At 43.3% G+C, this 27,720-nt stretch overlaps 2 protein-coding genes across 19 annotated transcripts in view; one reads left to right on the forward strand and one right to left on the reverse strand.

The window, feature by feature from the left end:
* Position 1: 1 nt before the first annotated feature.
* Positions 2-14,443, forward strand: zmynd11 (zinc finger, MYND-type containing 11). Of its 3 annotated transcripts, XM_028970281.1 has the most exons (16): positions 3-210; positions 1,466-1,596; positions 2,759-2,918; positions 4,042-4,065; positions 6,548-6,709; positions 6,856-6,933; positions 7,246-7,338; positions 7,422-7,509; positions 8,211-8,266; positions 8,368-8,445; positions 8,532-8,650; positions 9,519-9,741; positions 10,117-10,185; positions 11,119-11,418; positions 12,087-12,272; positions 12,403-14,443. In XM_028970281.1, the coding sequence occupies exons 2-16, from the start codon at positions 1,481-1,483 to the stop codon at positions 12,523-12,525; spliced, it is 1,875 nt and encodes a 624-aa protein (XP_028826114.1). In that variant the 5' UTR covers positions 3-210; positions 1,466-1,480; the 3' UTR covers positions 12,526-14,443. The 3 variants fall into 3 exon arrangements, with proteins under 3 accessions (XP_028826116.1, XP_028826114.1, XP_028826115.1); XM_028970283.1 differs by lacking the exons at positions 12,087-12,272; positions 12,403-14,443 and adding an exon at positions 11,480-11,787 and having other exon boundaries at positions 2-210; positions 11,119-11,447; XM_028970282.1 differs by lacking the exon at positions 1,466-1,596.
* A 160-nt stretch (positions 14,444-14,603) lies between these two features.
* Positions 14,604-27,720, reverse strand: part of dip2ca (disco-interacting protein 2 homolog Ca) — a 92,338-nt gene continuing 79,221 nt past the window's right edge. For 6 of the 16 annotated variants that reach the window (XM_028970276.1, XM_028970267.1, XM_028970274.1 and 3 more), the window contains 16 exons: positions 27,463-27,572; positions 25,405-25,485; positions 25,188-25,311; positions 24,930-25,051; positions 24,364-24,475; positions 23,164-23,273; positions 22,355-22,485; positions 21,837-22,005; positions 20,563-20,733; positions 19,723-19,752; positions 18,532-18,593; positions 17,974-18,031; positions 17,816-17,890; positions 17,531-17,705; positions 17,030-17,153; positions 16,609-16,861 (listed from right to left, as the gene is read on the reverse strand). In XM_028970276.1, the coding sequence (XP_028826109.1) occupies positions 16,609-16,861; positions 17,030-17,153; positions 17,531-17,705; positions 17,816-17,890; positions 17,974-18,031; positions 18,532-18,593; positions 19,723-19,752; positions 20,563-20,733; positions 21,837-22,005; positions 22,355-22,485; positions 23,164-23,273; positions 24,364-24,475; positions 24,930-25,051; positions 25,188-25,311; positions 25,405-25,485; positions 27,463-27,572 (1,907 nt within the window). Of the gene's footprint in view, positions 16,862-17,029; positions 17,154-17,530; positions 17,706-17,815; positions 17,891-17,973; positions 18,032-18,531; positions 18,725-19,722; positions 19,753-20,562; positions 20,734-21,836; positions 22,006-22,354; positions 22,486-23,163; positions 23,274-24,363; positions 24,476-24,929; positions 25,052-25,187; positions 25,312-25,404; positions 25,486-27,462; positions 27,573-27,720 lie in introns of those variants that run through there. The other 10 variants (XM_028970272.1, XM_028970270.1, XM_028970268.1 and 7 more) reach the window with 7 other exon arrangements.

The raw sequence follows: 27,720 nt of genomic DNA on the forward strand, positions 1-27,720 counted from the left end.
CACGTTCCCGCCGCTAGGCGCTCTCCAGCCGCCAACATCCACCTTTGCTTATGTTTACCCCTCCAGGCGCCCAACTGCTGCGCTGCTACCATTACTGTCACACCAACTCCCGGAAATACAAATGTGAGCGGCGCGGCGCGGCGCTGGCGACCTGAGCGAGAACCTTCGGCGGCGGCGGCGGCGGCGGGCTTGTCGTTCTGCGGGAATTCGGTAAGCGCCGCGCTTCGCCCGAGCGGCCGCAGCCCGGGCGGCTGGTCCCGTTTTCGAGTCGGGGGGGAAGGAGTAGCAACATGGCGTCCCTTCCGCCGCTAACAGGAGCGTGATCCGCGGGGGCATTTCGCGGACGCGGAGCCCGACGTCGGGGTTTCGGCGCGTTTCGGACCTCTTTTACTGCCGCGCTACGCGCCCGTCGCTGGTCGCTAATCTCACGCTGGCGCGTAGCGGCGCAGCTCGGCCGTGAGGCGATAAACGCCGCTGTGGACGTTACTGCGCCGCTCCGGCCTTTTTCTTTCTCTCGGAGAAGCAGCGTTAAATATCTACGCTCAGTTTTTCTTTTTTTTTTTTTTTCCAGAGTGTAAACCTGTTCGTGGAACGGAACGAAGATAAATGTTGAGGTTTTTTTTTTATTTTATTCTTTTTTTTTTTTTAACCCCCCCACCAGTGAACAATCGTGGTCTGCGGTCGCGTCCCCGTGCTTTTATACGCGAACCGGAGCCCGGCGATTAGGCTTTTGTCCACCAAGCCCCGCCCACACTCATTAACATACCGCCGCGATTTATGGCCTAATGACTGTTGATCGGTCATTAACCGGCGGTATTATACGATTGTTGTTGTCGTTTATTTGTTCTTAAAAAAAGTAGTTTTAGTTTTGGTGGCAGTAGAAAGGTGTCTGATGTATTATTGCACTTGCTGCTTGTGCCATAGCTCACATGTACCAGTGGTGTTTGTTGTCACACACATTCACTATACATTCATATATAGGTATATATGACATGACGTTTTCTCAACATGTTTGTTATAAGGTAGTTTGAATGGGCTATACAATAAAAAAAGGTTGTTGTAATTATATTGAGTGTATGGAATCCTGAAGAGTGTTTAATTAGGACAGAATATGATTGATTCCTTGTGGTTGTCCTTTTAGTCAGCGTGAACGTTCCCGTTCAGATGTTCTTCTGATCTCATATGTGGAAATTGCTCTTCACCATGACTAAAGTCCCAGAACGAAGACAGAAACAGAGCCACTTGTAACAAACAACAAACAAGGCCTTTCGTGTGTGAAACGGTTTTGCATGAAGGAATAAATGATCGTACTCTTCTGATATTCGATTGGACACTGATGGATCATTGATGGTGTAATGGGATCTTTGGACATACTCAGCAATAATAAAGCACAGTTGTTGACATATGGAAATGAAATGGGGAGTGGAGAGGCATGTAGGATGAAATATTCACATTTTTCCACCAGGTTTCACGGACAGCCATGTCACGGGTGATAAAGAAGAGACAGGGCGACCCCAAAGTTGTCCAGTTTCTGTGGTCGTCCATCGAGGTGATCCGTAACCAAAAGCAAATTGCGAACATGGACAGAATCTCGAAGTAAGTGGACAATCAGGCTCTGTTGCCAGGCGCTGCAGTTCATAACCAGACCTGGTCCTCTGTCAGATATGACGTTAACATGAAGTAGCGCTCAGAAGTGAGTAGTGAGGATCTTCACACGCTCTTCCCTGACTCGTTATAGTAAATCGTAGAGAAACCAGCTCCATATTACAGTGGTTGATGAAGAACACTCCATGGAAAAGAAAGAAATGTATTTGATCCAGCGGAATTCGTTCTGATGGAAAATTCCAGTTGATTTGTTTTTTACAAATCTTTCTGAGAAAATCCTTCGTTTCCTTGAGTATGGAATCAGATTTCCTAATATCAAGCGTAAATACGACGTTGAAATTTAAAATAAGAGGTTGGAATTTTTGACAACATGCGTTTTTGCTCACATCTCGTTCTTTTTTGCTCGTGAGACTTTCAGTTGCTCCGCCCCATTTTACGTTTACGCTTCCCGAGTATATGGTAGTGCTTCTGGCACAATTCTGTCGTATGGTGGTGGGGGGTGTCGCATTGCCATCGCCTCATTGGCCAGCAGGTATTTGAGTGACAGCTCCGTTCCCCGGAACTAGTGATGCGAAGTTCGGCCCTTTCCGGAGAGCCGACGCTTGTGGCATCCGTAGCACAGGTTCCATAGCATGGTCTAGATCTGGGTTCACTGAAGCTGATTGGCCAGTGCCCAGACCTTGAGGGACGTGTGTTGAAGAACCTGGGTTAAAATGAATATTCATGTTCTGATTGGTTGCTGTGTTTGCCCCAAATATCAGGCATTTATTTCATTGTCGCGTTGAATTAATGGCGAACTGATTCATTTAACCATTGTAATGTCAAAATCGTGCAAGTTGTGTTTTCCTTGGTATAATCGATCACAGACGTCTTCAGTGAGCAAATCGTGCATTTGAAGCAGCTCAGCGAATTAATTTGCAGTGTTTGTCACTGTAATTCTCTAAATACAAATCATCTTTTGAGACGGACGGAAATAAGCCGCATGATCAGCTTTGTTTCATCGGGTCTTTATACCAGAGTTATGGACCAGAATCTTTCTATCGTCCTCCTCCTCACGTCACTGCTAGAAAATGAAGATGCTTTTTTGAATATTAAAACCAAAATGAGGTCTTTACTCATCATTTTTGCCTCTGCATTGTTTTTCCCGGCCCAGGTACATGAGCCGCGTGTACGGGATACACCCCAAGGAGACGTCCAGGCAGCTGGTCCTGGCTGTGAAGGACGGGCTGGTGGTGGAGACTCTCACAGTGGGCTGTAAGGGCTCCAAGGCTGGCATCGAGCAGGAGGGCTACTGGCTACCCGGGGACGAGATGGTGAGGCCTGCGGGGCAGCGGCATGTCAGCAGATCCGCGTCCACCTGGATTACGGGGGTCCGGTTGCCTATGCAGGGCGTAAACGGGGTTCTTGGGGTGAACTAGAGGTCATCTGCCGAGTACCCTGTTGGAGCCGCGGTGAGAGGACCGATCAGTAAATACGTCCTCGTAATTAGGACTCCTGAATTAGGACTCGTCTCCGCTGACTATGCGAGAGTCTTACTGTTTGTTTAGAAGCCCTGTTCTTTTAGAATAAAGTGGCAGTCTGCGCTGTGCTTTTTTTTCTAGTTTTGACATATTGTTACGATGTCAGATGTTTGATATTACCGAAAATAATCTCTGCTCATGCAGCTAAATAAGAATAGCCAGCGAGACTGTAGTTCTTCAGAAATCCTTTCCAAATCTTCTAGTTTATTGGTGGCGTTATTGTGAATAGCTCAAGATCAAGTAGAAGACTTGTCTTGTAGTTCATAATCTTGTACAGGATCAAATTAAGGTGATTTGAAAATGTTATTTACTTATTCATGTATTTAACCATTCACGCAGAACATATGTACATTTCTGCTATGTTTTAAAAGGCAAATAATCATCGTAGTGTAATATTTTGATTATGAGTGGGGGGGGGGGGGGGGGGGGGGGGGGGGATATTTCCTCAGGAACTGTTTTCTGAAACCATTTCCTTCCCAGCATTCCGTATCCCAGTTTTCTTCCTCCTCAGTAGTGGAGGTCCATATTCCGGGACCGGGGGGCTTAAACCAGCATGCTGGCCATACTTCAGTAGTTTTATTGGTTATGGCTTTTACGTACGCTGTGACAGACCGGACGGTTGGGGAAAGAGTTTGGTTGTGGGCTCAGTTAGATGTAGAGAGGCTCCGTCCACACACCAGTGCCACCTGAAGATGGTCGCTTTCAGATAGTTGAAAATGTAGTTAAATTGTAAAGAAAATCCTGGTAAACTGTTCATTTTGTAAAGGTGTTTAATTGTTAAAGTTAAAAAAACGATCAGCTGGTAAATGTTTTTTTAATTTCGTCATTTTAACCCCTACACAGTAATATTATGAGGAAATGTAAATGCGTTGAGAGCAGAGCTCACAGATTTGTTCTTTCTTTTATTCTTTCACAGGAGCAGATGTCTGAAGGATGCAAGGTATGTTCCAACCCACCCAGCCTCGCGTTCACTTTTTTGCTAGCAATGGTTGTCTAGAATCTCCATAGTCTGTTTGTGCCACAACCTTGCATTCATATTTAATTTGTTCACACTGCCATGTTCAAATTTAGAGTGGTTTTGGATTATGAAATGGTTTACTGTACATCTTTCCCCGTCACATTGAAGTCCAGTGTTGCTCTCTTTGAGTGTGAGCATCCTGTGCTTTGTTGCAGTTTATACAATGATTAATTTTGTAATCTAATAAAAGTCTATTTAAAAAAAAAAAGCATTGAATGTTGACCGCTGTGCCGTTTTGTTAGAATTCTCGTAGCAACAGTAGCGTGGGATGCTTCGTGTGGGCTCTTGTTTAGGTGCGGAGATATGAGAGTGTGTGACCGTTTGTGTCATGTTCTACATTCAGCGCATTATACACACTGTGCTGCTCCTGCCATCTGCACACCCCACACACACCTTAATGCTTCTCAGTGGCATTGTGGGGAGTGACTTGTTACATATAATGGTGTTATGTAATTTAATTACCAAAAAACTAAATGGTATTGAAGTCCAGTACACTTACTAGAGGAAAAGGTTAATGCATTACAATTACTCACTGAAAGATTCATGATTTCAATTTTAGTAAAATTTTAAAATTGGTCTGTTCTCTGGAAAATCAAATGCTAAAATCAAAATGCTAAAATGATTTCGGTAATATTTCCACTTTTACATGTATTAGTATTTAAGATGGGCACTCACATAATGTAGAACCTCATTTAATTTCAATTTACTTAAAAAACCTGTAGGTTTTGCAGACATTTGAAACACGGTTGCCTCTCGCGATGTAAATTATATTCAAAGCAAATTATTATCATAATCCAGACATTCAAAGTTTTCTTTGAAAAGTGCAGCAGGCTTATTTAAAATATTCATATAATGCACCACATTTGAACTCTTAGTACTGGCTATCATATGTTAAACTTAACAGCACTTGCACAGCTTTTATACCGGTGACGTTATTGTCTCGCACGTCACAACATCTTGGTCATTTTAGCTGCATATATTGGTATTGCATGGAAGTGTTGCACTGTTTTCACACCCACTATACACTGAAATATTTGGTGCAATGGTTTTGTCTGAATGCTTGTAGAGTTCACAGAATTTTATAGTTGAATTTTATTTTAACAAGTGAGACTGCAATTTCCCACTTGTGGGACTAATAAAGGTTGATCTATGGCTTTTGTCTAACTTTATATTGAACTACCCAGTAGTACAGGGTGACCACGGATCCTTAAAAAGTCTTAGATTGGATTTTTCAAAAAATGAAATATTGTTCAAAATGACTAGTAATAATTAAATCCAGAGTTAAAGGTCTTTAAAATACTGCACACCCAATAAATGTATTGGAATGAGGCATTGATGCTGTGGACTCGCCCACCCGTTCCCCAAACCTGAATCCAACTGAGCACATCTGGGACATCATGTCTCGCTCCATCCACCAATGTCACGTTGCCCAACAGACTGTCCAGGAGTTGGCGGATGCTTTAGTCCAGGTCTGGGAGAAGATCCCTCAGGAGACCATCTGCCATCTGATCAGGCCCAGGCGTTGTAGGGAGGTCATACAGGCGTGCAAATTTTTAAGAAACATTACATCAAAGTTGGATCAGCCTGTATTGTGTTTTTCCAATTTAATTTTGAGTATGACTCCAGACCTCTATCGCTTGTTAAATTTGATTTCCATTGATCATTTTTGTGTGATTTTATTGTCTGAACAAGGTATTTAATAAGAATAGTTTTTCAGATCTAGGATGTCTTATTTGTTTGAGCCATGTATATTAAAAATGATTAATTATAATAATGTTAATTCCTATAATAAAAAGAGTTTAGCTTTAGTCAAGGATTAGTACTGCTGTATAAGGCAAACACTGCCAGGTTACAAAATTTCAAAACCGAATAAAGGATATTTATTCATAATTTACAAAAAAAATCAACTGCAATCAAAATTTAATTACTTTTGTATAGTAGTGGGTGGTAGTGGCCTAGTGGGTAACACACTCGCCTATGAACCAGAAGACCCAGGTTTAAACCCCACTTACTCCCACTGTGTCCCTGAGCAAGACACTTAACCCTGAGTGTCTCCAGGGGGGACTGTCCCTGTAACTACTGATTGTAAGTCGCTCTGGATAAGGGCGTCTGGTAAATGCTTAAAATTTAAATAGTTACACTACTATTAGCTTTTAAAAAGGGTAACTAATTGCATTTCCAAAGTAATCTTCCCAACACTGCAGGATTATAATGTAGAATTAGAGCATCCATGGCTGCTGTTTTCTGACGGCATTGTACAGATGTGATAGGGAACACACAGGATCTCCAGTGTTGTTGTTCAATGTGTGGTAATATATCAGACTTTTTCCTGAAATGTTATGGACCGTAAGATAAAGGACCAGATGAGGGGTGGGGCATCCATTGCTGATGATCTGTGTTGCAGGAGTGGGAGGCGGAAAGCCATGACTGGTACTGCTTCGACTGCCACCTGCCCGGGGACGTGCTGGAGTGTGACGGCTGCTTCCGCGTCTACCACCTCAGATGCCTCCAGGAGGAGCACCGGCCCAGAGACAGCACTGCCCACTGGCAGTGTGTTGTGTGTAGGGTGGGTTCGGCCTTCCAGCTGCTGGGATCTTCAGCTGGGTGGTGTTGGTTATTATTTGGCTAACATGGTATTAAGGACATCATAACTACAGTATTTCCGCATCTCTTCATTGGCTTCATGGCTTAAATTTGTTCATTTTACTACAGGGGAGCAAGAGGAAGAATCTGAACAAGCAGGATATGATCACATATTTACAGTTTATCGTTGGAAGGATGAAAGAGAGGGTGAGTGGAAGATGAGATGTTGGTGGTTATATTGCGAGAAATTAGCAATGGGTCGACTGACACCCTTTCTTGCACCTATCTGTTTTTGTCTGTTAATCCTGAATATAGAACAAATGATATTAACACTCCCTGTGCATGTCAGGAAAATGTGGTCTATTTACACAGAAAGGTTTGCTTTATATAGGAACATGTTTGTGCATTACTGCTAGATGTAACAAATCCTGGTACCAGTCAAATGGCTTTGAAGGCTTTCCTGAAACCTGTTACAGGTGAACTTTTAATCTTTGGCCACCTTTATTTTGTCTCTCCCAGGCAGTAGATTTGAACAAGAAGGGCAAAGACACAAAGCAGCCCATGTACCAAAGGCTGATCCACACGGCAATGAGTGTAGACAGTATCCAGGAGGTAAGGCACACAAAGTCAGCGCACAAGGAACTTTAAAAAATTTTTCATACAGAAATAATATTTTTGGCCTGTCTGTCTTGCAGAACATCACACAGGGCAACTACAAGAACTTTGAGGAGTTCAAAGCAGACGCCCAGCTCATAGTTCACAACACAGCCATTCTGTATGGTGGTAAGAACAAAATACGTGAGCAAAATGACTGCAATGGCTGTCCTGTTTTCTCCTAACATTAACATTTATGGCATTTACCTTATCCAGAGAGACTTGCAACCAGTAGTTACAGGGACAGTCCCCCGGGAGACACTCGTAAAGTGTCATGCTCAGGCTCGCAATAGTTTATTTTTTAAACCTGTGACTTTGTGGTTGTCTGGTTCATAGTGTTTGTACTAGGCTACTACCACCCCACTGACCAGTGATCTATGAGCTGGTGCACACGGTCACAAATAATTTCAATTATATTTAGGACAGTTGCGGCCAGTCATTTATCTTTAATGAGGAAGTCATTACACCCTCACTACGTCCTGAGCAACATCGACTACAGTCAGATCCATGTCGTGCAACAGGTTTCATGTCTTGTTGTCCTTCTCAGGTTCCTGCAGGGCACATCATGAGGGACGTCTCAAAATTTGATTTGTATTTAGTGAGTTACAGTGACAAACATTGCAAAATAATTTGCTGAGCTGCTTCAAATGCACGGTTTGCTCATTGAAGACATCTGTGATTGATTAAAATGAAGCTTGAGGGCTGAATTTTTATTAGAAGTGTAGTAATGCTTGCAGCGCCTGACTTGAAATTGGTTAAAATGAGCACAACAAATGGCCCTGAATGTCAGATATTCCTGTGCATAAGCAGACACTTCATGCTTGTTTCAGGCCACAGCGATCAGGCTGAAATTGCCAAGCTCCTCTACAACGATACGTGTCATGAGGTACGTCCTGAACTGAAGGTGTTGACTGGAGTGCAGGACAGGGACCGTGCTGTGTTGTGCTCTCAAGTGTCTTCACGTTCTCTCCGTCTGTTCCCCTTCAGCTGAATGAGCTGCTTTTGTGTAAAAACTGTTTCTACCTCTCCAACGCGCGACCCGACAACTGGTTCTGCTACCCCTGTGTAAGTGTGCAGCAGGAAATGTGCCGCTTTCGCCGCTGCTCGGTGAACGTAGTTCTGAACAAACGCGGTGCCCCGTGTGCTCACAGACTCCCACCCACGAGCTGGTCTGGGCCCGGATGAAGGGCTTCGGATACTGGCCAGCGAAGGTGCTGCAGAGGGAAGGAAACCAGGTGGATGTCAGATTCTTTGGCCACCAGCACCAGAGGTGAGGAAGAGTCAGCAGGAGCTGACTCGTAAAAAACTTGGCAAGTTGCAAAACCCCCAAATATTGATTCAAAAAGTAATGGATTGAAGATGTTTTGTTTTTTTTCCCCATAAACTGCCACATAGTTGATAATCATAAAAAAAGTAAAGAAGAATATTGTGTGTGAGGCAGTACTCCAATCTAACAATCAACCAGAGGGTAAGAGAAATGGGTTGCATTCAGATGTCATGTACATTGTGTTAGAAGTACGTCACATTTTGAAATATTACTGAGCGTTAAGCTGGGCCGTACATTGTGCGATTTTTAAAGCCGATTTTGCGATAATTCCTCGAGTCCGGGCCACATCGCAGCCTGTTTGAAATGTATCGCCCGTCGTGAGGTTTGTTATGGTGGGCTCTTCTTCCGCTTCCGATGTGTTTTTAAAAAAAGTGATTGTCACATGTGATACACAGCAGCACAGCACACAGTGAAATTTGTCCTCTGCATTTAACCCATCACCCTGAGTGAACAGTGGGCAGCCATGACAGGCGCCCGGGGAGCAGTGTGTGGGGACGGTGCTTTGCTCAGTGGCACCTGTGTGGCACCTTGGCGGATCGGGATTTGAACCAGCAACCTTCTGATTAAGGGGCCGCTTCCTTAAACGCTAGGCCACCCCTGCCCCACCCCATATTGCTGGTGCATTGTGAACAGTCAGGTTGCGCAGCTTTAGTGAGTTGGGGGGTCCTTTACACACATTTAAAATATGAATGCAAATCAGCCATTCCCATTTTAAAGAGCAGTGCTGTCATATATGCTGATTTGCCCCGGTGCCTGTTAGTTCAGGGGCTCCGTTGATAATACGAGGCCCTTACAGCTTCATGGTCTGCAGGGCGTGGATCCCCTCGGACAACATCCAGCCGAGCTCGGTGAGCGTTCAGCAGCTGCAGGTGAAGCGCAGCACCGGCTGGAAGAAGGCCTGCGAGGAGATGGAGCTCCACCAGCGCTTCCTGGCCGAGGGCCGCACCTGGAAGAGCGGCGGGGGCGGCGAGGAGCGCCTCGACGCACGGCAGGAAGAGGCCGAGTCCAGCATCTCCTCCACCAGCAACGAGCAGGTACGAGTTGTCCTCTGCTGCCGTCCTCTGGCCACCGGGTGAAGTGACCGGGGCTCGCGGTTTCAGTTTTGGCCCCAATCGAAGAGAAATGTCTGCAATTCATGCTACATAATGACAGGGCGCTGATTATGCCGGAACAGGAGGCTTTTATTAGTGGCAATGAAGAGATTATTAGTCACGCCTCTTCTGACAACTCAGCTGGAATTAGGTGCCTAATAACAGATAATTACACCTAATTAGAAGGGAGTGGATGTTGCTGAAGGCTGCAGTCTTCTGCCTCCTCAACGTCAACCTCTTTCATCGCATTGTTGTGCTTGAATATCACACACGCTGCAAGGTTCAGTTTTATTCATATTTTGTCTTTTATTGGCGCAGCTGAAGATCAACCAGGAGCCAAAGGCCAAGAAGAGCAGGCGCAGTCAGCCCCCCGAGCCCAAAGAGGAGGTGTGTGTGCTTCTATGCATCCTGTCATGTTGTCGTGTGTGTGTGCGCGTATGTGTGTGAGGATTGATTGCGATACAATTTTTTTTGCATTGAAAAGCGAAACACAACCAGTCAAAAGTTTGGACACCCCTACTCATTTATGCGCCTTGAATTTTTTACATTATAGAACAAAACTAAAGACACAGAACTACGAATTAACACACGTGTGCTAATGTAATATAGAAAAAATATTCGAGGGAGCTTTTGCTGTGATGGCAGTATTTCACACCCTTGGCTTCCCTCCACCATATTAGGTTAGACAACAGGGACTTTCTAATCATTCACTTGTGTTAATGGGCATCTCATGAAGCAGCTTTTGATGATGACAATAGTGAACAACGCAGCCATGAAGGTTAAAAAAAAAAAAAAAAAAAGAGCCGACCTAAAATTAGGGGCAGTGGTGGCCTAGCAGTTAAGGAAGCAGCCCTGTAATAAGAATCCCGATCCGCCAAGGTGCCACTGAGGTGCCACTGAGCAAAGCACCGTCCCCACATACTGCTCCCCGGGCTCCTGTCACGACTGCCCACTGCTCACTAAGGGTGATGGTTAAATGCAGAGGACAAATTTCACTGTGTGCACCGCAGGCTGTGCTGCTGTGTATCACAATGACAATCACTTCAGTTTCTTGCATTAGATTCTTCAAAATGGCCTCCATCTTAAGTCTCCATATTTGCCACTTTCCCAACTTTCGACTGGTAGTGTAAATAAAATACAATTTTCTGTCTTCATTTTTTATTTGTTAAAGAAATTGTCAGGAAGCTGTACCATGAAGTCATGAATCATGTAAAATCACAATCTAAGTGCATAATTCCATCCCCATATTTTATTCCATATTTAATGTCTTATGCTCCCCGTTAAGGTGTTAATGGGCATGTATTTGAACTCTTCCATAAGGAGCCAGAGCCTGAGATGGAGGCTGTGAGTTCCAGCCAGGAGATTCCCACAGTAACGCCCCACCCACCGGAACGCCTGTCCGTGTCCACACAGACGCGAAAAACAGGCTCGTCCTCTTCCTCCTCTTCCTCTTCGTCCACCCTCCGTACGCAACACCGCAGCACCCAGACCACAAGTGAGGGCAGCTGCCAGAACATGTGTCACGACAAGTACACCAAAATCTTCAACGACGTGAAGGAGGTGATGAAGGCGGAGAATAAACGCGAGACGGAGCGCGTGACGAGGGAGGCGCTGGAGAAGGTGAGAGGGGGCAGATGTGCCCGGGTGGTCAAAAAACTTCAAGCAGAGGCTCAGCACCCTGCAGCCAATGAGAGCACAGGAGGCGGGGACGTCCAGTTGTAGACCCGTGACCAATAAGTCGTTTATTTTCATCTAACTTATTTAGTTATTTATTAAAACCTATTCCATGTGGGTCACGTCGTGTTCTGTACCACCGCTGCTTCATGACAGAACATGCAGTGTGTGGCTACGTGCCAACTACAGCTTGGGCCATTTATATGGACACACCTTAATAAAATGGGAATTGGTTGGTGACATTGAACACATTTTATAAGTGGTCAGAAACTTGTAAATAACTCATGAAAGAATAAAGTTAAAACCAAGCACACCATTGTTTTTCTTGTGAAATTACCAATAAATTTGATGTCACATGACCCTCTTCCCATTGGATCCAATGGCTGACTTCAAAATGGCCACTATGGTCACCACCCATCTTGAAAAGTTTGCCCCCTCACATATACTAATGTGCCACAAACAGGACATTAATATCACCAACATTCCCATTTTATTAAGGTGTATCCCATATAAATGGCCCACGCTGTACAAGCCCGAAAGCCATCTGATGACGGGGAACATTCTAAACCGCCGTCTTTGAGCTGCAGATCTGCATCGTTCCGCTGTGCCCACAGCTACGGGCGGAGCTGGAGGAGGAGAAGAGGCAAGCGGTCAGCAAGGCAGTGGCCAGCACCCAGGCGGAGATGGAGAGGAAGTGCAAGCAGGTGAAGGAGAAGTGTAAAGAGGAGCTGATGGAGGAGATGAAGAAGATGGTGGCGCAGCACAAACAGCTCGTCTCTCAGACTAAGAAGAAGCAGTGGGTAGGTGGATTCATCTTAATTTTCATTCGACTAATTGATTAAAAGTGCAGGAAAGTTCAACCGAAATCTAGAGGTGGCCCGGAACGATTCATATGATGCGTGATATAACTTCTCCAAATCGTCGCTTTAGTGTTACAACTGTGAAGAAGAGGCCATGTACCACTGCTGCTGGAACACCTCCTACTGCTCCATCAAGTGCCAGCAGGAGCACTGGCACGCCGACCACAAGCGCACCTGCCGCAGGAAGAGATGAGATCCGGCTCCGCCCACCTCTGCCATGCTGCAAGCCACGCGATCGGGTCAGTTTCCTTTCCAAAACACACACTCGGCCGCCACTGGACCCAGCATTGTCCCCCAGCGGCGCGCGCTCGAAGCACTTCACCCGGTTCTACCGGGGTTTGGCGCGGGACTGAGAACGTGGGGTTGTTGGGGTTTTTTAACGAACTTCATTTAACCTTTTAATTTTGTATTGTTCGTGCTGTTCATTACACGTGAGAACCTCTTGTGTAACCCTGACTAAATCCCTTTATAAGCTGCAAATGAACTCAGATTTCTGCTAAAAAATTCAGAAGTGAGCTGCAAAAAGATACCTTCAAATGTAACATATGATCATCTTTGTGTAAATAAATATTTTTTTTTTTTGTAGCAAAACAGGCAGTTTGTGCCTGAAACATTGATTTTAATCAATGTTTTATTAAAAAAAAAAAAAAACATTTTATTGGTTTTATCAATGGCTAGTAATGTCTCATTTTGGGAACAGGGTTATGGCAGATGTTTATCCTGCCTTAAAAACAATCTTCCATTTTTAAATATGCACATTTCAATACTTTTTAAAGTGTTTTTTTTTTTTTTTTGTGAATGAGAAGTAATCAACATTCTGACTGGAACCCCTTTTGAGTTATTGGAGCCCTTATTTGTGTGTGCAGTAAAAATATATATTTTTTTTTGTGGCTGTGTGTTGATTCTGTTTGTGAATCCAAATGAGAATACAGTGCTAGCGGTGTCCAGGTCTTGTTCCTCCTTCACCCCGAGTCGTTTATGGCGTCTTACACATTTCCACCCGGCGCTTCACAGCTCGACTTTCCATCCTGGCTTTGTGGGAGCCGAGTTTGCATGTTCTCCCCATGTTGGGTTTCCTCCTGCTGCCAAAAAGGCGTGTACACCATGTTAATTGACTACTTTAAATTGGCCATAAGAGCGAGAGGCGTGTGTGTGTGTGTGTGTGTGTGTGTGTGTGTGTGTGTGTTCACGCTACCCTGCTATGACCCTGATTAGGATTCTGCAGATATGGATAATGAGTGAATGAAATTATTAATAATTGGAAAGGAACCCAGAGATTTAAAAACGTAAACAGGTGAGGGATGGGCGATGTGTCCTATATTCAAATTCAGTATTTATATTCAGTGTGGAGCAGGTGACTGGATGAGGCAGCGATGCCCATGTTGGAACCCAAGTCATCTGGAAATTGGGCTAAACGTATTCAATAGTGTATGTTAATTATGCAGTTAGTTATACAAACTGGTCATTTCATGAATATTATTCTTTTTTTTACTGCTCATGATCCAAAGTTGAAGGAACGAGGCAGTTTGAACCTCTGGTATAATTTCCGTTGGTAACACGAACTGCTCATTGGTTCGCGTGCGTTCCGTCTGTTGCGTCTCTCTCACGCTCTCTTTCTTTCAGGCCCCTATTCTCTTACCTCACTGTTGCACTACGTGTATATAAATGGTTGCCACTGAAGTGTGAATATTGGATGACATTTGCACGTGGGTGGCTTATGTACATTTCATGAATGCATAACTGTGTATTTTATACATTTTAGTACGACTCGATCCTGAATAGTGCGTTCTTTCTGGGAAAACAGCTTCATCTCCATTCAGCATGAAAACAGCTTTCCTTTTTAATACATTCCCCGGCAATGCAATATTTTTTTAAACTTTGCTGTCCAGTTTAAATAGCAAAGGAATGGTTTTATTTATATGTGACGAGAAATGACTACTGAAAGTGTAATTTTTTTTTTTTTTTTTTTCCTTTCACCTCATTTCTTGGACACGTTGGTCTGTACAGTCTCTCTCTGCTCCGCCGTTTCGTTGTGAGATGCCTCTCTTACACTTCTGTATGTAATAGTACTCTGTATGTGTACATGGTACAATAAACATATCAACAGGTAACAGTGGGTTTGAAAATCTATTTGCAGACGACGATTTCATACGTCGTCTTTTTTTTTCCTTCTTTTTTTCCCCGCATCACGCACATTAACAATCCCAGTTTTACCAATCAAAGCACTTTATTGCACCATATCTTGTGAAGGTCGGCCAAAGCAGGCTCCTATAAAACCGTAATTTAATACTTTTAATTATGTGTACAAAACAGAATTTCAAACACACCTGCACCATACAAAATAAATCGTTTTTTTGTCTTTTTAAGGTAACCGACAATATGTACAGACACCATGCAGACTCTCTCACGTAGTAAGTCTAGATTTCCAACGAAAGAAGGAAATAACGTCACAGGTTGAAAATGATGTGCACATTTTTTCATTATTATTATTTTTTTTTGGTTCAAAATGGGGAATGACAACACCAATGCTTTCAAACACATTAAGACTTCCTTTCTTCCTTCTAGCATTGTCACCCTTTAATACGTTTAGGGTAAGACCAGATCCCATAACTTGTATAAAGTTCCCACTTCAAAAAAGAAATGATAATAATTAAAATAAATAAATTCAGCCTGTCTGAGCTGTATACCGCACGGTTGAACCATGAAGCTGGCTGAATATGAAAAGATGACTGGCAGGTGTCTGCAAAAAAAAACAAAAAAAATGATTGCCTGTTACTACACATGTAAACAATTGTGTGTGTATTTTTCCTCTCTGATTTCCCTCCATAGTTTCTGAGTAGATTTATCTTTATATATGAGAACTTTTTTTTATTTTATTTTTTTTAAAGGTAATTTTTTCCCAGCCATTTCTTTTTAATATTCCACCAGTGAGCAAGACATCTCGGCACAATTGTTTATAAAGAGTGACGAATGTCATACATTTCCCACAGATGTATTTATCACTCTTTCAAGTTCATTTTCATAAATAAATGGTAAAATGTTACATTTTTTTTTTTTTTTTGGAGAAAAACAATAAAAAGAAAAAAATCAGGCAGGACGGAAAAAAAAAAAAAAACGAAATGAAATACAATCATCGATGTGCAGCACGTGACGCTGCGATGCAGATTTTTCTGTAGCAAAGCTGAATGTAAACAGAATTCCAGGCACATTTGAAGATTCTTCATCACGTGATATGGGTAGAGTAATTAATTAAAACATGTTTTTCCTTTCCAGATATCAATGGGAAAACACCCAACAAAATTCTGATCGATTTTTTTTCCCCCTCCGTCTTTATAGAAATCATCGGTAAGCACAATTTCCTCTCTGATTAATTCTGCCGTGGGACTCGCATATTCTCTTCAGACGTCACAGACACCATGCAAGTGGGAAGTACTGCATTTCAGACTTTTCATTGGTGATTCCTAGGTCTTCTTTATATATATATATAAGATTTGCTTTATATATTTATATTTTTACATATACTTGATGTGATACTACTCACTCAAGATGATACAATGCTTTGTTTTTTTATATTAGCAATATTATTTAATGAGGAAAACATCTTCCAAATGTCTTCTCTCGCACACTTCTAAAAAGAACAAAATAAATAAGAACTATTTTCTGTACATACTTACACGATATCAACGGACTTTATGTTTACTTTAAGCTTTGTACAATGATATTAAACATGGAGAAATTGAAAAAGCAGGGGTTACTTTTTCGCATCCTGCAGAGGAGGAGGGACAGGCATTTACAGAGGTCAAAATTCAGAAAGTCAAATTGCTCAAGGACTGTTTTGCAAAGTACATAAAAATCAAACAATTTTGGTACCTAATTACTGTTTGCTTTTCTAACAAAGGTATGAAGGCTGATGTCCCTCATTTCTGACATGTACACTTCCATCACACTGTTGCCCCGAATAAACTCTCAACGTAAATGGCGCGCGTCTCCACAGCACGTTGATATTTAAAAATTTGCCATTTGAGGGTTGACTTTAAAATGAGCTGTGGCAGCGATTGCATTACATGAGAACAGAGCCACGCGCACCTTAAAAAATATATGCGAACACAATATTCAAATGAGCAAAAAGCATGTTGCACAACGAGGGTTCTTTCCTGCCACGGATCTTTCAGAGATTCACCCATTTTTCCAAACGTTAATTCCTTGTTCCTTCACGGCAACACTCTTCTCTTGAGAAAAATAAACACACACACACACACACACACACACAAGCGCGCTACATATTATAGGCCACGTAGATGGGGTCCAGCTGATCAGCTAAGAAGCCGTCCCGCAGGTGCATCCTCTGCTTTTCCCCGCGGGAGTTGATGGGGATGACGCCAATGTCCACCACCACCACCACGCCCACTATCAGATAGTGCTCCTCTAGTATGGCGTTGGTCACCAGCGGCACCAAGTCGAGCGCCTCCTGTTCTGAACCCTCCAGCTCCACCACCACCACCAGCAGGTTGGTCCAGGGGAACACCGCACTGAAGACAACACACAAACACACACTCAGTATGAAATTGCATGTAAATATATAATTCCGTCCCAATGTAGACTTTTAATTTTATATATACACACACACACACACATATACACACACATTATATATATAGATATAGATATAGAGTTTTCAACTGAAATGTGGTACTTACCATTCCATGATACTTTTGTGTGCACGTATGACCGAGGTCTCGATGTCGATAGGATGATACCTCATGCCTCGCAGCTCCATGGCCTCATCAAGAGCCCCTACCACATACAGGGCATCGTGTCTCTCTGAGGGCAAATTACAGAAGAGTCAGGCAACAAAACTGACCAACAATTAGAAACATTAAAATATGGAAATTTGTGTCGTATTCGGCCTTCGGTGTCATGCTCTCTGCAATAATACCTTTCAAAAACCACGAGGGGCAATATATAATTGGTTTCCTGGTATAATAAGTATCTGCTAAGCTGAAGACGTGTTTGTGTGCTTCCATATATGAGACTGTATACGTCAACTTCACTCCTTTAAATGCTGAGATTTATTGATAATCATCAGGGAGCTTTACATGAAATTTGCAGCCTAAGCAGAGTTTTAGTCCAATCATTTTGGGGAAAAAGGGCTATATGGCTAAGAGGCACGTATCAGGCATCATGTAAAAACCACCGACCTCCGCTGGCGTCAGTCAGCTCGGTGCGGCGCAGGAATCCCAGGTATCCGGTGCGGGCCCACACCGTTTGCGTGTCGCCGAAGCTCAGCCGGGAGTTGAAGTGGTCGGACTGCAGGGCCTCGTCGCCGTATACCGTGAAGTAGCCACTGCCGTTGTGTGCACTGTGCACCCAGATCTGCGCAGAACAAAGTTCTTCTGATGTTCCTTGTTTGCTGTATCAGCCACTCTAGTCCATTACCAGCCACAGAATTGTACTCTTTGTGATAAATCTGCCCCTAAGCTCACCTCTCCCAGATGCGAATCCCCCAAAGGCCCTTTGGTCTCAGGATTGGCAATGATGATCCGGACTCCAGGTAAAATCTAAAACGGGACAGTACAAGTTTTTTAAAACATACATTATTAGTGAATATTCACAGAATGGAAATAAGAGGTGTTTTACGCACCTTTCCAGACTCCATTAGTGGTAAACTGTGAGGAGAGCCCCGTTCTACCAGTCGCACTCTGCATGAAAGATAAGCACCAATTATTCCAATTCATAATTCATAACGCTCCCCCAGTTTCAGGCTATAGTTTGTAAAACACCCCACTGCAGAGAACTGAATTCTTAAATTAATGTGCTACTAAAACATTAATGAAATGTCCAATGTCACTATATAGTTTGCTGTCATTAACACAGTTCTTAAGTCCATCCCATCCAATGCACTAGGGGGAGAACAGAGACTCCTAACATGCCCAACAAATGTACTACCATTGTGTCTCTGAGCAGGACACTTAACCCTGAGTGTCTCCAGGGGGGACTGTCCCTGTAACTACTGATTGTAAGTGGCTCTGGAAAAGAACGTCTGATAAATGCTGTAAATTTAAGATGAACCCCAAATACAACACAGTAGGTGTCGTGTTTCACATCAGCACATTAGAAACCAAATAAATGATAATATACAGTTTGTAGATATTGTCTAGATCACCATATTGCTCACAGAGGGGTGAGCAGTGGGTCTCACCTGTCATGCCTCAGGGCTCGCATGTCCACATACACAGTAGTCGGGTCGGGCCCTGATGTGCCCTGAAGCAAAACAGAATTACAGTAACTGGCAATACAGTATTTGGCCCATTTTTATTGGTGAGCTGTAATCAGATACAGGTACAGGGACCATGTTTTAGAACAGTGGTATTCGCTTCTATTAAGGTTGTACCCTGAAAGAAGGAAAAAAGAAAGTGGCTAGTCACCATCTGGGAAAATAAAAGCTCTACTCCTATGCAAATATGCATGAGGGATAAAATGGTTTATAAGGGGCGTGGGCTGAAACAAACTGGGATAAAGGGGTTCAGATGGCCTCCATTTCTACACCAACCCAGGTCATCAAAACAAAGTCGCCATCAACTTCTTTATTAAAAACACAGACGGCTGTGTCTGTATCTAATTGTGACATTGTGCTGTTTTATGGCTTTGTTTATGCTCAGCTCGGTCATTTCCGCCAAGTCGATTACGCCATTCCTGGCCTGAACACGCGCAGCTGCTTTCAATAAGGTGCATCCAATCAGAATTCAACCTGCCCGTCATTCCCTCCACCAGCAGATCCACCATCCCTCCCCATCACCCTCAACTTCCGAAGCTCAGTTCAAAATATCCTGTGGGCGTGTCCTCGAAAAAAAGAAGATGAGAAAGAGGGCCAGGCCCTTCTCCAGAGGTCCAGCGGTCAGCAGGGGTCCACTTCTCTCTGAAGAAAAGGCTTTCAGTCTCCTGAATTCTCTGGCTGACTCATTTTAAGACCCACTGGGATTAAGGAACTAAGATAAGAGCTCCACGGTTCCAGAGGAGGGGTGTGAAGCTGTGCACTTCAGGAGAATCATATCAAGTCAGCTGAACCAGTTTTAATCTTCCTTTGCAATTCCTTTGTTGTTTGCCTTCAGTCCTTTCTTTTTCTATCCAGTGTTTTACCTTGATGTATTTAGAACCGCTTTTCTGGACCATCATAATTTCAGGAAAGGAAGGGTTGCGTACTTTTACTAAACTGCTTCTCAGGCTTGATTCCTACAGGATTCCTACAGTGGAAAAGGCACTAAAGGGAGAGAAGAATTATCTGCCATTCATTCACCCATCCTGTACTAAGCCCATGCCTATACAGGTCAAGCTGCTCTCCAACTCATCTCTTAGCCAGCAGGTGACTAGGCTACATGCCTGATACCCCTACCTGATCAACAATCGCTCCCAGCCTGTGAGGCTGCAGGAAGTGATAAGGTGATCAGTGATTATTTGTCACGTTATTGTAAGGCTGTAATCAACATGGGGTTGTGCAATATGATCCTTCTGCTGCTGTTCTTTTGTGCAACTGTCTCCTGTTGCTGTTTTATTACTGTGAAATAACTCACTTATTGACTTAACTCTTACATAATGTGCAATGCCTTAGCCATTACTACATACGTATCTTAGAGCTTATTTTTTTATTTATACTCATAAATGTCTCTCGGTCTCTCTGTGCACTTGTTGCATGTCTTATACATATATTGTATGTCTTCCCCTCTGTGCAGTTGTAGCATAAGCAATTTCCTTCGGGATTAATGAAGTTTTCTGATTCTGATGTGACACACCACAGCATTTAACCCATCCCCTTGGTGAGCAGTGGGCAGCCATGACAGGTGCTCGGGGAGCAGTGTGTTGCTCAGTGGCACCTTGGCGGCTCGGGATTTGAACCGGCAACCTTCTGATTACGGGTCTGCTTCCTTACCCACTAGGCCACCACTGCCTCAGGTAATAAAATTGGTTATTGAGCTCTTCCTGGTCATTAGAAGTTTGAACATGAGGGAAGCAGTCCAGCGTTCACATCCTCAATGTCTTGGCTGCTCCATCATGTTATAGCACATGAAGAGCTTCACTTTAAGCTTCTATTCATGCACCTGACAGCAAATAACCCCACTCACAAAAATGTCATGTCTTGTGCTTCTTAAAGACAATGTCATACATTTTTGAGACCTTTTGTGGAATAAGGACGTTGTGGACATCTTCGATGACGGTAACTACAGAGGCTTCTCACCTGCAGACAGATGGCCAGGTTGACCCTGCAGCCGAAGGAGGTGCTGACGGCCCTCGGGTGGAGCCCCAGGTCTTTGAAGAGTTTGGAGAAGGACTGGGTCAGGGCAATCCTGGGTCTCTCCTCTGCCACAACCACACATGTCCTAACTCGTGACAGGTCCAGGCCTCGGGACTGGTGTGAGCAATGCAGAGAACAAAATAAATTATGCAATCTAACATAAATCTTCTTCTCCAACATGCGTGAAAAAGATTTCTCATGCTCGGGCCTAATGAATCCGGGCTTTGCCGTCTCGGAACATGAGAAGAAATTGACTGATGGAATAACCTGACGGTCATTTAGTAGATTCAGGTTGTCGACTGACCTCATAACGTTGCTGAACCTGACCAATCGCAGCAACCTCAGATCATAGCACTGCGCCCCTAAGACTTGCATAGTAGGAACTAGGCATGATGGCTGCATCACTTCATATGCCCTGATGCGCCCATCACTCTGGAGCTGGGTAAATCTGGACCAGTTCCAGACCACTTCCAAATTTGCAAATTGAAGTTGCTGTTTTTTCCTGTTCATTTATGAGATGTAAAGATGTCAATAGCATGCAAAACAACAGAAATAAAAACTAGCCTTTTATTATAAATGCAGTGCAATTCGTTTAGCTGGATTTTCACCTTCACTGAGCACCGCCATGGAAATAAATGAAGTGCACTCAGCTCAGGACTCCGGTATTAGTAACTATGGCAATCGTAAGCAACTAAATCAAAGTAAATAAAACAGATTTTACAAGGCTGGTTTGCCAGAAGGCACTAACGGCCTTTCTGCAGCGGCACTACAGCAGTAATTACAAACTCCCACTCTGTTCAAGCTGACACTCACTGCAGGGCCACAAACAAATCACTCCAATCTGCACCAAAAACGAGTGGCGCGCCCAGAACAGCTCACTTTTCTGAGTCATGCTGATGCATTTTATGCCAGATTTGTTCAGTGACACTTTTCAAGAGAACACTATGCAAGCAGGACCATAACAAAAATGACTGTGGCACTTTTCAACCTGTCTTAAATGCTTTTGGATAAAGAAGCCAACCCTGATTTACAGTTTGAAGCAGCTCATCATTTTCACATTTTGTCTTGAACAACGCACGTACAGGTTATTTCACCCCTCAGTGAGACCTAGTGGTGGAAAAATGATGGTATGTGAAGTGCGCTACCTTTTTATTTATCTCCAGCCAGTGATTGTGTGCATGTACACATGTATCAGGGTGGTACTGGGGAATTTGTACCTTGAGGGACTCTGTCTGCAGGCCCAGGCCCTTGGTGCACAGCTCCATTACGGAGTACGAGCAGAAAGTGTCCCTCACTCGGAACTGACTGACCGCCATCAACCACAGAGCCGGGTTCACCTCCAGCTCGGATGGAGGGATCAGGATGGACTGGTGCCCTGAATACACACTGCACAAAGGACAGAGCATTTCACATAAGAACACACTCACAGTACGCAGGCAGTCCAATCAAGAGCATTTACCAGCTTATAAAAGTTTGTCTAATGTGGTTAGTGTGTGTAATTTATATTATATGTCATTGAGGACCAAAACAAAAAAAGAGGAAAGGAAAAATGCTTATTAAGAAAACACAAAATTTTTCATTAAAAGGGTTAAGGATTTCATTGTCATTGCAGTCTTTTTACATTGCAGTAGGTGCACATGTGTAATACACACATACATATTTATGGTTTTATTTACATATAACCCTTATTCTGCAAATACACAAAAACGTGTATGATAAAAATAGAGATTCATACCTGCACAAGCACCAGAGGACGAAGCCCAGGCCGCAGTAGGGGTCCAAGCAGATGGCCACCTCTCTGGAGGGGTAGAGCTCACACTGGAGCTTGATTGAGCGGCAGAAGGCACTGGTGGCAGTGTGAGACATCTGCAGGACACAAGTTTTATTTATTTGCACAGTTATTTTAAGCACAGCGTTCACTTGTACAGCAAACAGCTATGAGAACAACACAAACTTATTTCAAGCTCTTGACACTTTTAATGTCACAAGTTCACTGCTCAGGCAAGCTGATTTCACAATAAAGACCTTAATACACTAAGGGGCTGTTTGTTTGAGGCGAAATACGAAAATTATGTAAATTTGATTTGTTTCAGGAAATATTGTGTTTGTAGGCACAGTAATGTGCTCAGAGAGTGAACCAGAGAACAGAGGGGGGTTCAGCTGTGTTTATCAGTCAAAATAAGCTCCTTCCTCAGTGAGGACACAAAGTTTGGCCAATTTCACATTTTCCCTGTGGAGAGATAATTCCTGCTTTGAAAAGAAATGGCCGGTAACAAAAGAGGCTTTATCATTTCCAAAACCAAAATCCCGCCCACGACACTGCTCACTTGACACCTGTTATCAAATTTCCTGTCCCACATACACAAAACGGTGTTCTGAGAGGGTAATCTGTTCAAAGCCCTGTGTGATAAGCTGCTCAGTATCTGAGGCAGAACGTGAGAAATCTTCAAACGGAGCTCTCACTGGCAGCCCAGAGGGCTCCTATCCACCAGGGTCGACACTGCAATGTGGTAAATACTGCAGCTCTCGGCCAAGTTCACGTACCTTTACTCCCGCTAACATTCCCGTAGTGGATACGCTGAAGTCCAGATAGGCCAGTGTGTCGGGATTAGAGGGCTTGTACAGTTGAGGGGGTTTCTTCTTTGGCAGATCATCTGGGAAAGCAGAGTAAAAAACAAACTGTTACTGTTATCCAAGGGGTAAACTGGGATTTGTTATGTGTGTGTCCGACCCGAAAGATGTATAGCTACCACTGTCTCAGTTCATTCAGCTATTTGAACAAGTTTGTAATAAATGTGACAGCTTGTTGCTTTTATAGTAATATATTCCAAGGCAACTGTCACCTGTCAATGAATAATAATAGGTTAAGGGAGCGGCCCCGTAATCAGAAGGTTGCCGGTTCGAATCCCGACCTGCCAAGGTGCCTCTGAGAAGCCACTGGTGCCACTGAGAAGCCACTGAGCAAAGCACAGTGCTCCCCGGGCACCTGTCATGGCTGCCCACTGCTCACTCAGGGTGATGGGTTAAATGCAGAGGACACTCTGTGCACCGTGTGCTGTGCTGCTCTGTATCACATGTGACAATCACTTCACTTAATAAAAGGAGAGCAACATCCAAGCACTTGTGGCCTCCTGCCACTAGGGGCCGCCACCTACCACACCTGTCCAAATGAGTTAAAAGCATGAGGACTACTCTTCTCCTGTGATGATTTCCCTTTATTTCAATGACATTAGACATTTTTAAGAAGTTGAGGGGCACAAATGTTTCAGAGACAAAATTTAAAGATGCTGCAAGTGCTTATGTCTTACTGTACACGATTTAAAAAGTGAAGTAAAGCACAGCACACAGTGACACAACGAAATGTGTCCTCTGCTTTTAACCATCACCCTTAGTGAGCAGTGGGCAGTGGCACGTTGTCAGTTCGGGATTCGAGCCGGCAACCTTCTGATTATGGGTCCATTTCCTTACCCACTCTAGCCACCACTGGCCTAATGTCTGATGCAACAACCAAAACTATTTTTGTAAAGTATGTTACCTTAAATCTCACCCTTGAAGAATGTGTGCATTATTACTTTAATTACTTGATTAAATTAATTTCTGTTTAACCCTACATTTGTCATGATCATTTTTTCTTTTAAGACATTGCTGCATGAGCACAGACAGATATTAAATAACATATAAGATACATGAAGTTACGTTTGTCTGTTCGCCATTTTGACAGAGCTGAGATGAATTAGAACTCACCTGTGTCTAGGACCGGAGGCCACATCCTGACATCCACTGCAGCCGAGGCTTCTTTTGACCTCAGCAACTTGCATATCACCTGCGTGGTCATCACACAGGCCGACCGGCTCACCTGCATGAGCACAGGCATAAGGCAGAGAAGCACACACCATTTACAGAGTACCAGAGTAATCCCTTTACGTTCACAGCACTGGGTGAAAGTGCTTCACGTTTCTCCCCACATGACAGACATGATGTTTTTTTTTTAAAGGTCTGAGCCACCTTCATAAATGTACATCTTGCATCAATCACATGTTTTAATCTTTATAATGCCTGTGCAGCCATGTTTTTTTGATTGCTAACTAAACCTGGAAATATATTCATCACTGTGCTCATAGTATAATAGAATTCATCATCGAACCTGACCATTATCACAGATATATTATTATGGTATATTTATGTATACTGTATACTGTCACCAATTTTTATTGATATGCCCTGCCTTGAACCTTGTGCAGCACAAGACATTCCTAGATCATTACCCCTCACAACCACAACACTGAACACAAGTAGCAGCTCTCACCCACCTCCACAATCATCTTCACAGTAGGCAGGGTGGTGGCAATGTTCTGAGGGTGGGGTGGTCTAACCGTGATGGGGACGCAGCCGGCGTACAGGCACCCATAAAAGGCAGCAATCAGATCTATGCCTGCAAAAGCGCATTACTAGTAAATCAGGGAATGTTTCCTTTCTGTTCTCAGTCCAGAAAAATTTACTCCAGAAAGTATGGATATAATACTATTTACTCTCTATCAGGGCACATTTAACACACAAAGGGTACATACCAGGCGGGTAAACCAATGCTACGTGGTCCCCATCCTGTAGGTGGCCCCGCTCCACTAGCATTGCAGCAATCTTCTCCGCCCTCTTGTGCAACTGCAGACAGGTGAGGGAGCTCAGTACCGCCCCCTGTGGACACAATCAGAACACTTGGCCATTAGAACTGCGCTTCGGTAGTATCTTTTGGATGACTGGTCTGTAAGAGTGCTGCTATGTTTTTACCCGCGAGCTGAGCAGAGTGAAAAGGACGTGGTCGGGTGTCGTCTGTGCCCTCCACTGCAACACCTCGGACAGGAAGAGAAACTGCACAGTCGGAGAGAGAAAAAAGCCTTGTGTTGAATTATTAAAGTGCTGAGGAAGTGCAGGCAGCTTCTTGCACAGCCACTCATATGAATCAGCAGAGGATTATATTATGAGATGTTATATAGAAGAACTCTAGAGGGATAGAAGAAGAATGCACAGAATACTGCTAAATCAAACTCAGCAGAATAAAGATATTGAACAGAATGGTGGGTAAAAATGACTTGCATTTGTACAACAACTCAAAGTTTTGAGATTTAAAAGAAGAGATTTACATTAGCAAATATAGACATTAGCAAATTAGTCAATATATAATACCCTTACACCTCAAAGCAATCCATGAATTTCATAAGTAATTTGATAAGTCACAGTCATATGCACATTAATATAGTGTACTTGCTTTACTTTACTTTACTTGGAAGAAACTTTTATCCAAAGCGACTTACAACTCGGACCACTATCTAGGGTGCAGTATTCATTTCAACCCACATACAGCAAGCTGATAGAAAAATCAGATAGAGGAAACTACAAGACTTTTGCTATGGGTGGGTGACAGTTTAAACTAGTTTGTTGAAATGAAAGCAAAAACCCTTCCTCTTTAAGAAATACTTATATTAAATAGGGCACTTACAGAAAAAAAGGTCTGAGTTTTTTTAAATAATGGTATTTACAGTCCAGGTCCTAGTGAGGGATTACAATGATAGACATTTTAAAGCACTTATGTAAGTCACTGTGCATCAGAGCATCTGCCAAATGCTGTAAATGTAAATTACAGTCCACAGTCTAACAGTCTGTTCTGCCCCCCAAACCTGGAGGCCCAGTTAATGATGTTTCCTCTTCTTCTGCCAGTTTTGAAATGATCTGTTGACTGAATGCATCTGCTTCACTGTTTGTATCTGTATATATATCTGTTCTATAATGATCTTCACAGGAACAGCAGAAGCCGAATGTATAGACAAAAAAAATGGTGCACTGAAGTTCATCTAGTCCAGTTTCTGAAGGCAAGGATATTTCCCTTGGTATTGTGTGGGGTCAAATGTCAAATTGCATTAGAAAAACAGGCAGCACAGTTTCCTGTTAGCACACACTCACATTCATACCTCGGGCCCAATTTTCATGAATGGGAACGTGAGGATGGCAAAATAAAGCCATTGTAGATGCAAAGGATGAATAAGCACTGATAAGGTGATAAGGAGGGGAGGGTGAATGAAGGTGAGCACTCAAGAGCACAAGAGGTAGCTACACACCTGCAGTGTGAAGTGCTAGAACACATCCATACAGTCTGATTGTATGCATTTTCATCAGACACACACAAACTCACACTGGCACACGTCGGATGATAAAACGTTGCAGCATTAGTGTGTCAGAGTAAAAGGGGGGATCAGCAGCAGGCCTGATGTGGCAGTGGATGACAACTTTCTGCTTAAGAGCACTGGGAAATTAATTCTGTGTTCACGCAAAATAAATAACTGTGAAAATAAATAAACAAATATGTCGCATGAGTAAATAAATAAATAAATCCATCTGTTAGTGGTTATTGCTCCTATAGACATTCTAGACCCATTAAAATAAAGTTTTCCTGTCAGCGTCAGCACTATTTCAAAAGTTCACCGATCACTGGAGCTGAAACTTCTATGAGGAAACTTTTATAAGGCATTAGCATCGGAAGCAGTGATCCAAAATAAGACTTCCCGATTACATTACCTTACGGCACTAAAAACATTCAAGTTGGCCACAGCTCCAGTTACAGGCCGGGACACCGGGCCTCTCAAGGTTACTGTTCTCCAATCAAACTCAGTAATTCTGGTAAGAAACCAGAATAACTTTAATAAAACCCCTTTAATAAAATCAAATAGATATGAGAGGTGAATGGCAATGGAGACCAATGCAACTGTGATCTTTTGCCTGGACGATGCCAGGGAACATGAAAGATGGATGAAATGCTGGTGAAAATCCAGGCCCGAGGTGCCACACACACACCTTTCTTGCCTGATCATTGTCTTCAATCTGCCCCAGATCTCTGCCGCTAGCCTGGGCGATCCGCTTCCCCGACACCAGGTTCCCCACCATCACAGAGGCAGGTCCGATCTCTGCAGGGTCACATGATAGCACATGAAAAACATGTACGCACACACACGCACATACTTGCAGTCAAAATAAATTTTCTGAGTTTTTGAACAGTGTTCAGTGTTAATGTCAATCAAGTGTAATAAAAGCCAGTGCATTAAAAATGAGCAG

Source organism: Denticeps clupeoides, chromosome 2 (genome assembly GCF_900700375.1).
Source record: "Denticeps clupeoides chromosome 2, fDenClu1.1, whole genome shotgun sequence".
NCBI classification, from domain to species: domain Eukaryota; kingdom Metazoa; phylum Chordata; class Actinopteri; order Clupeiformes; family Denticipitidae; genus Denticeps; species Denticeps clupeoides.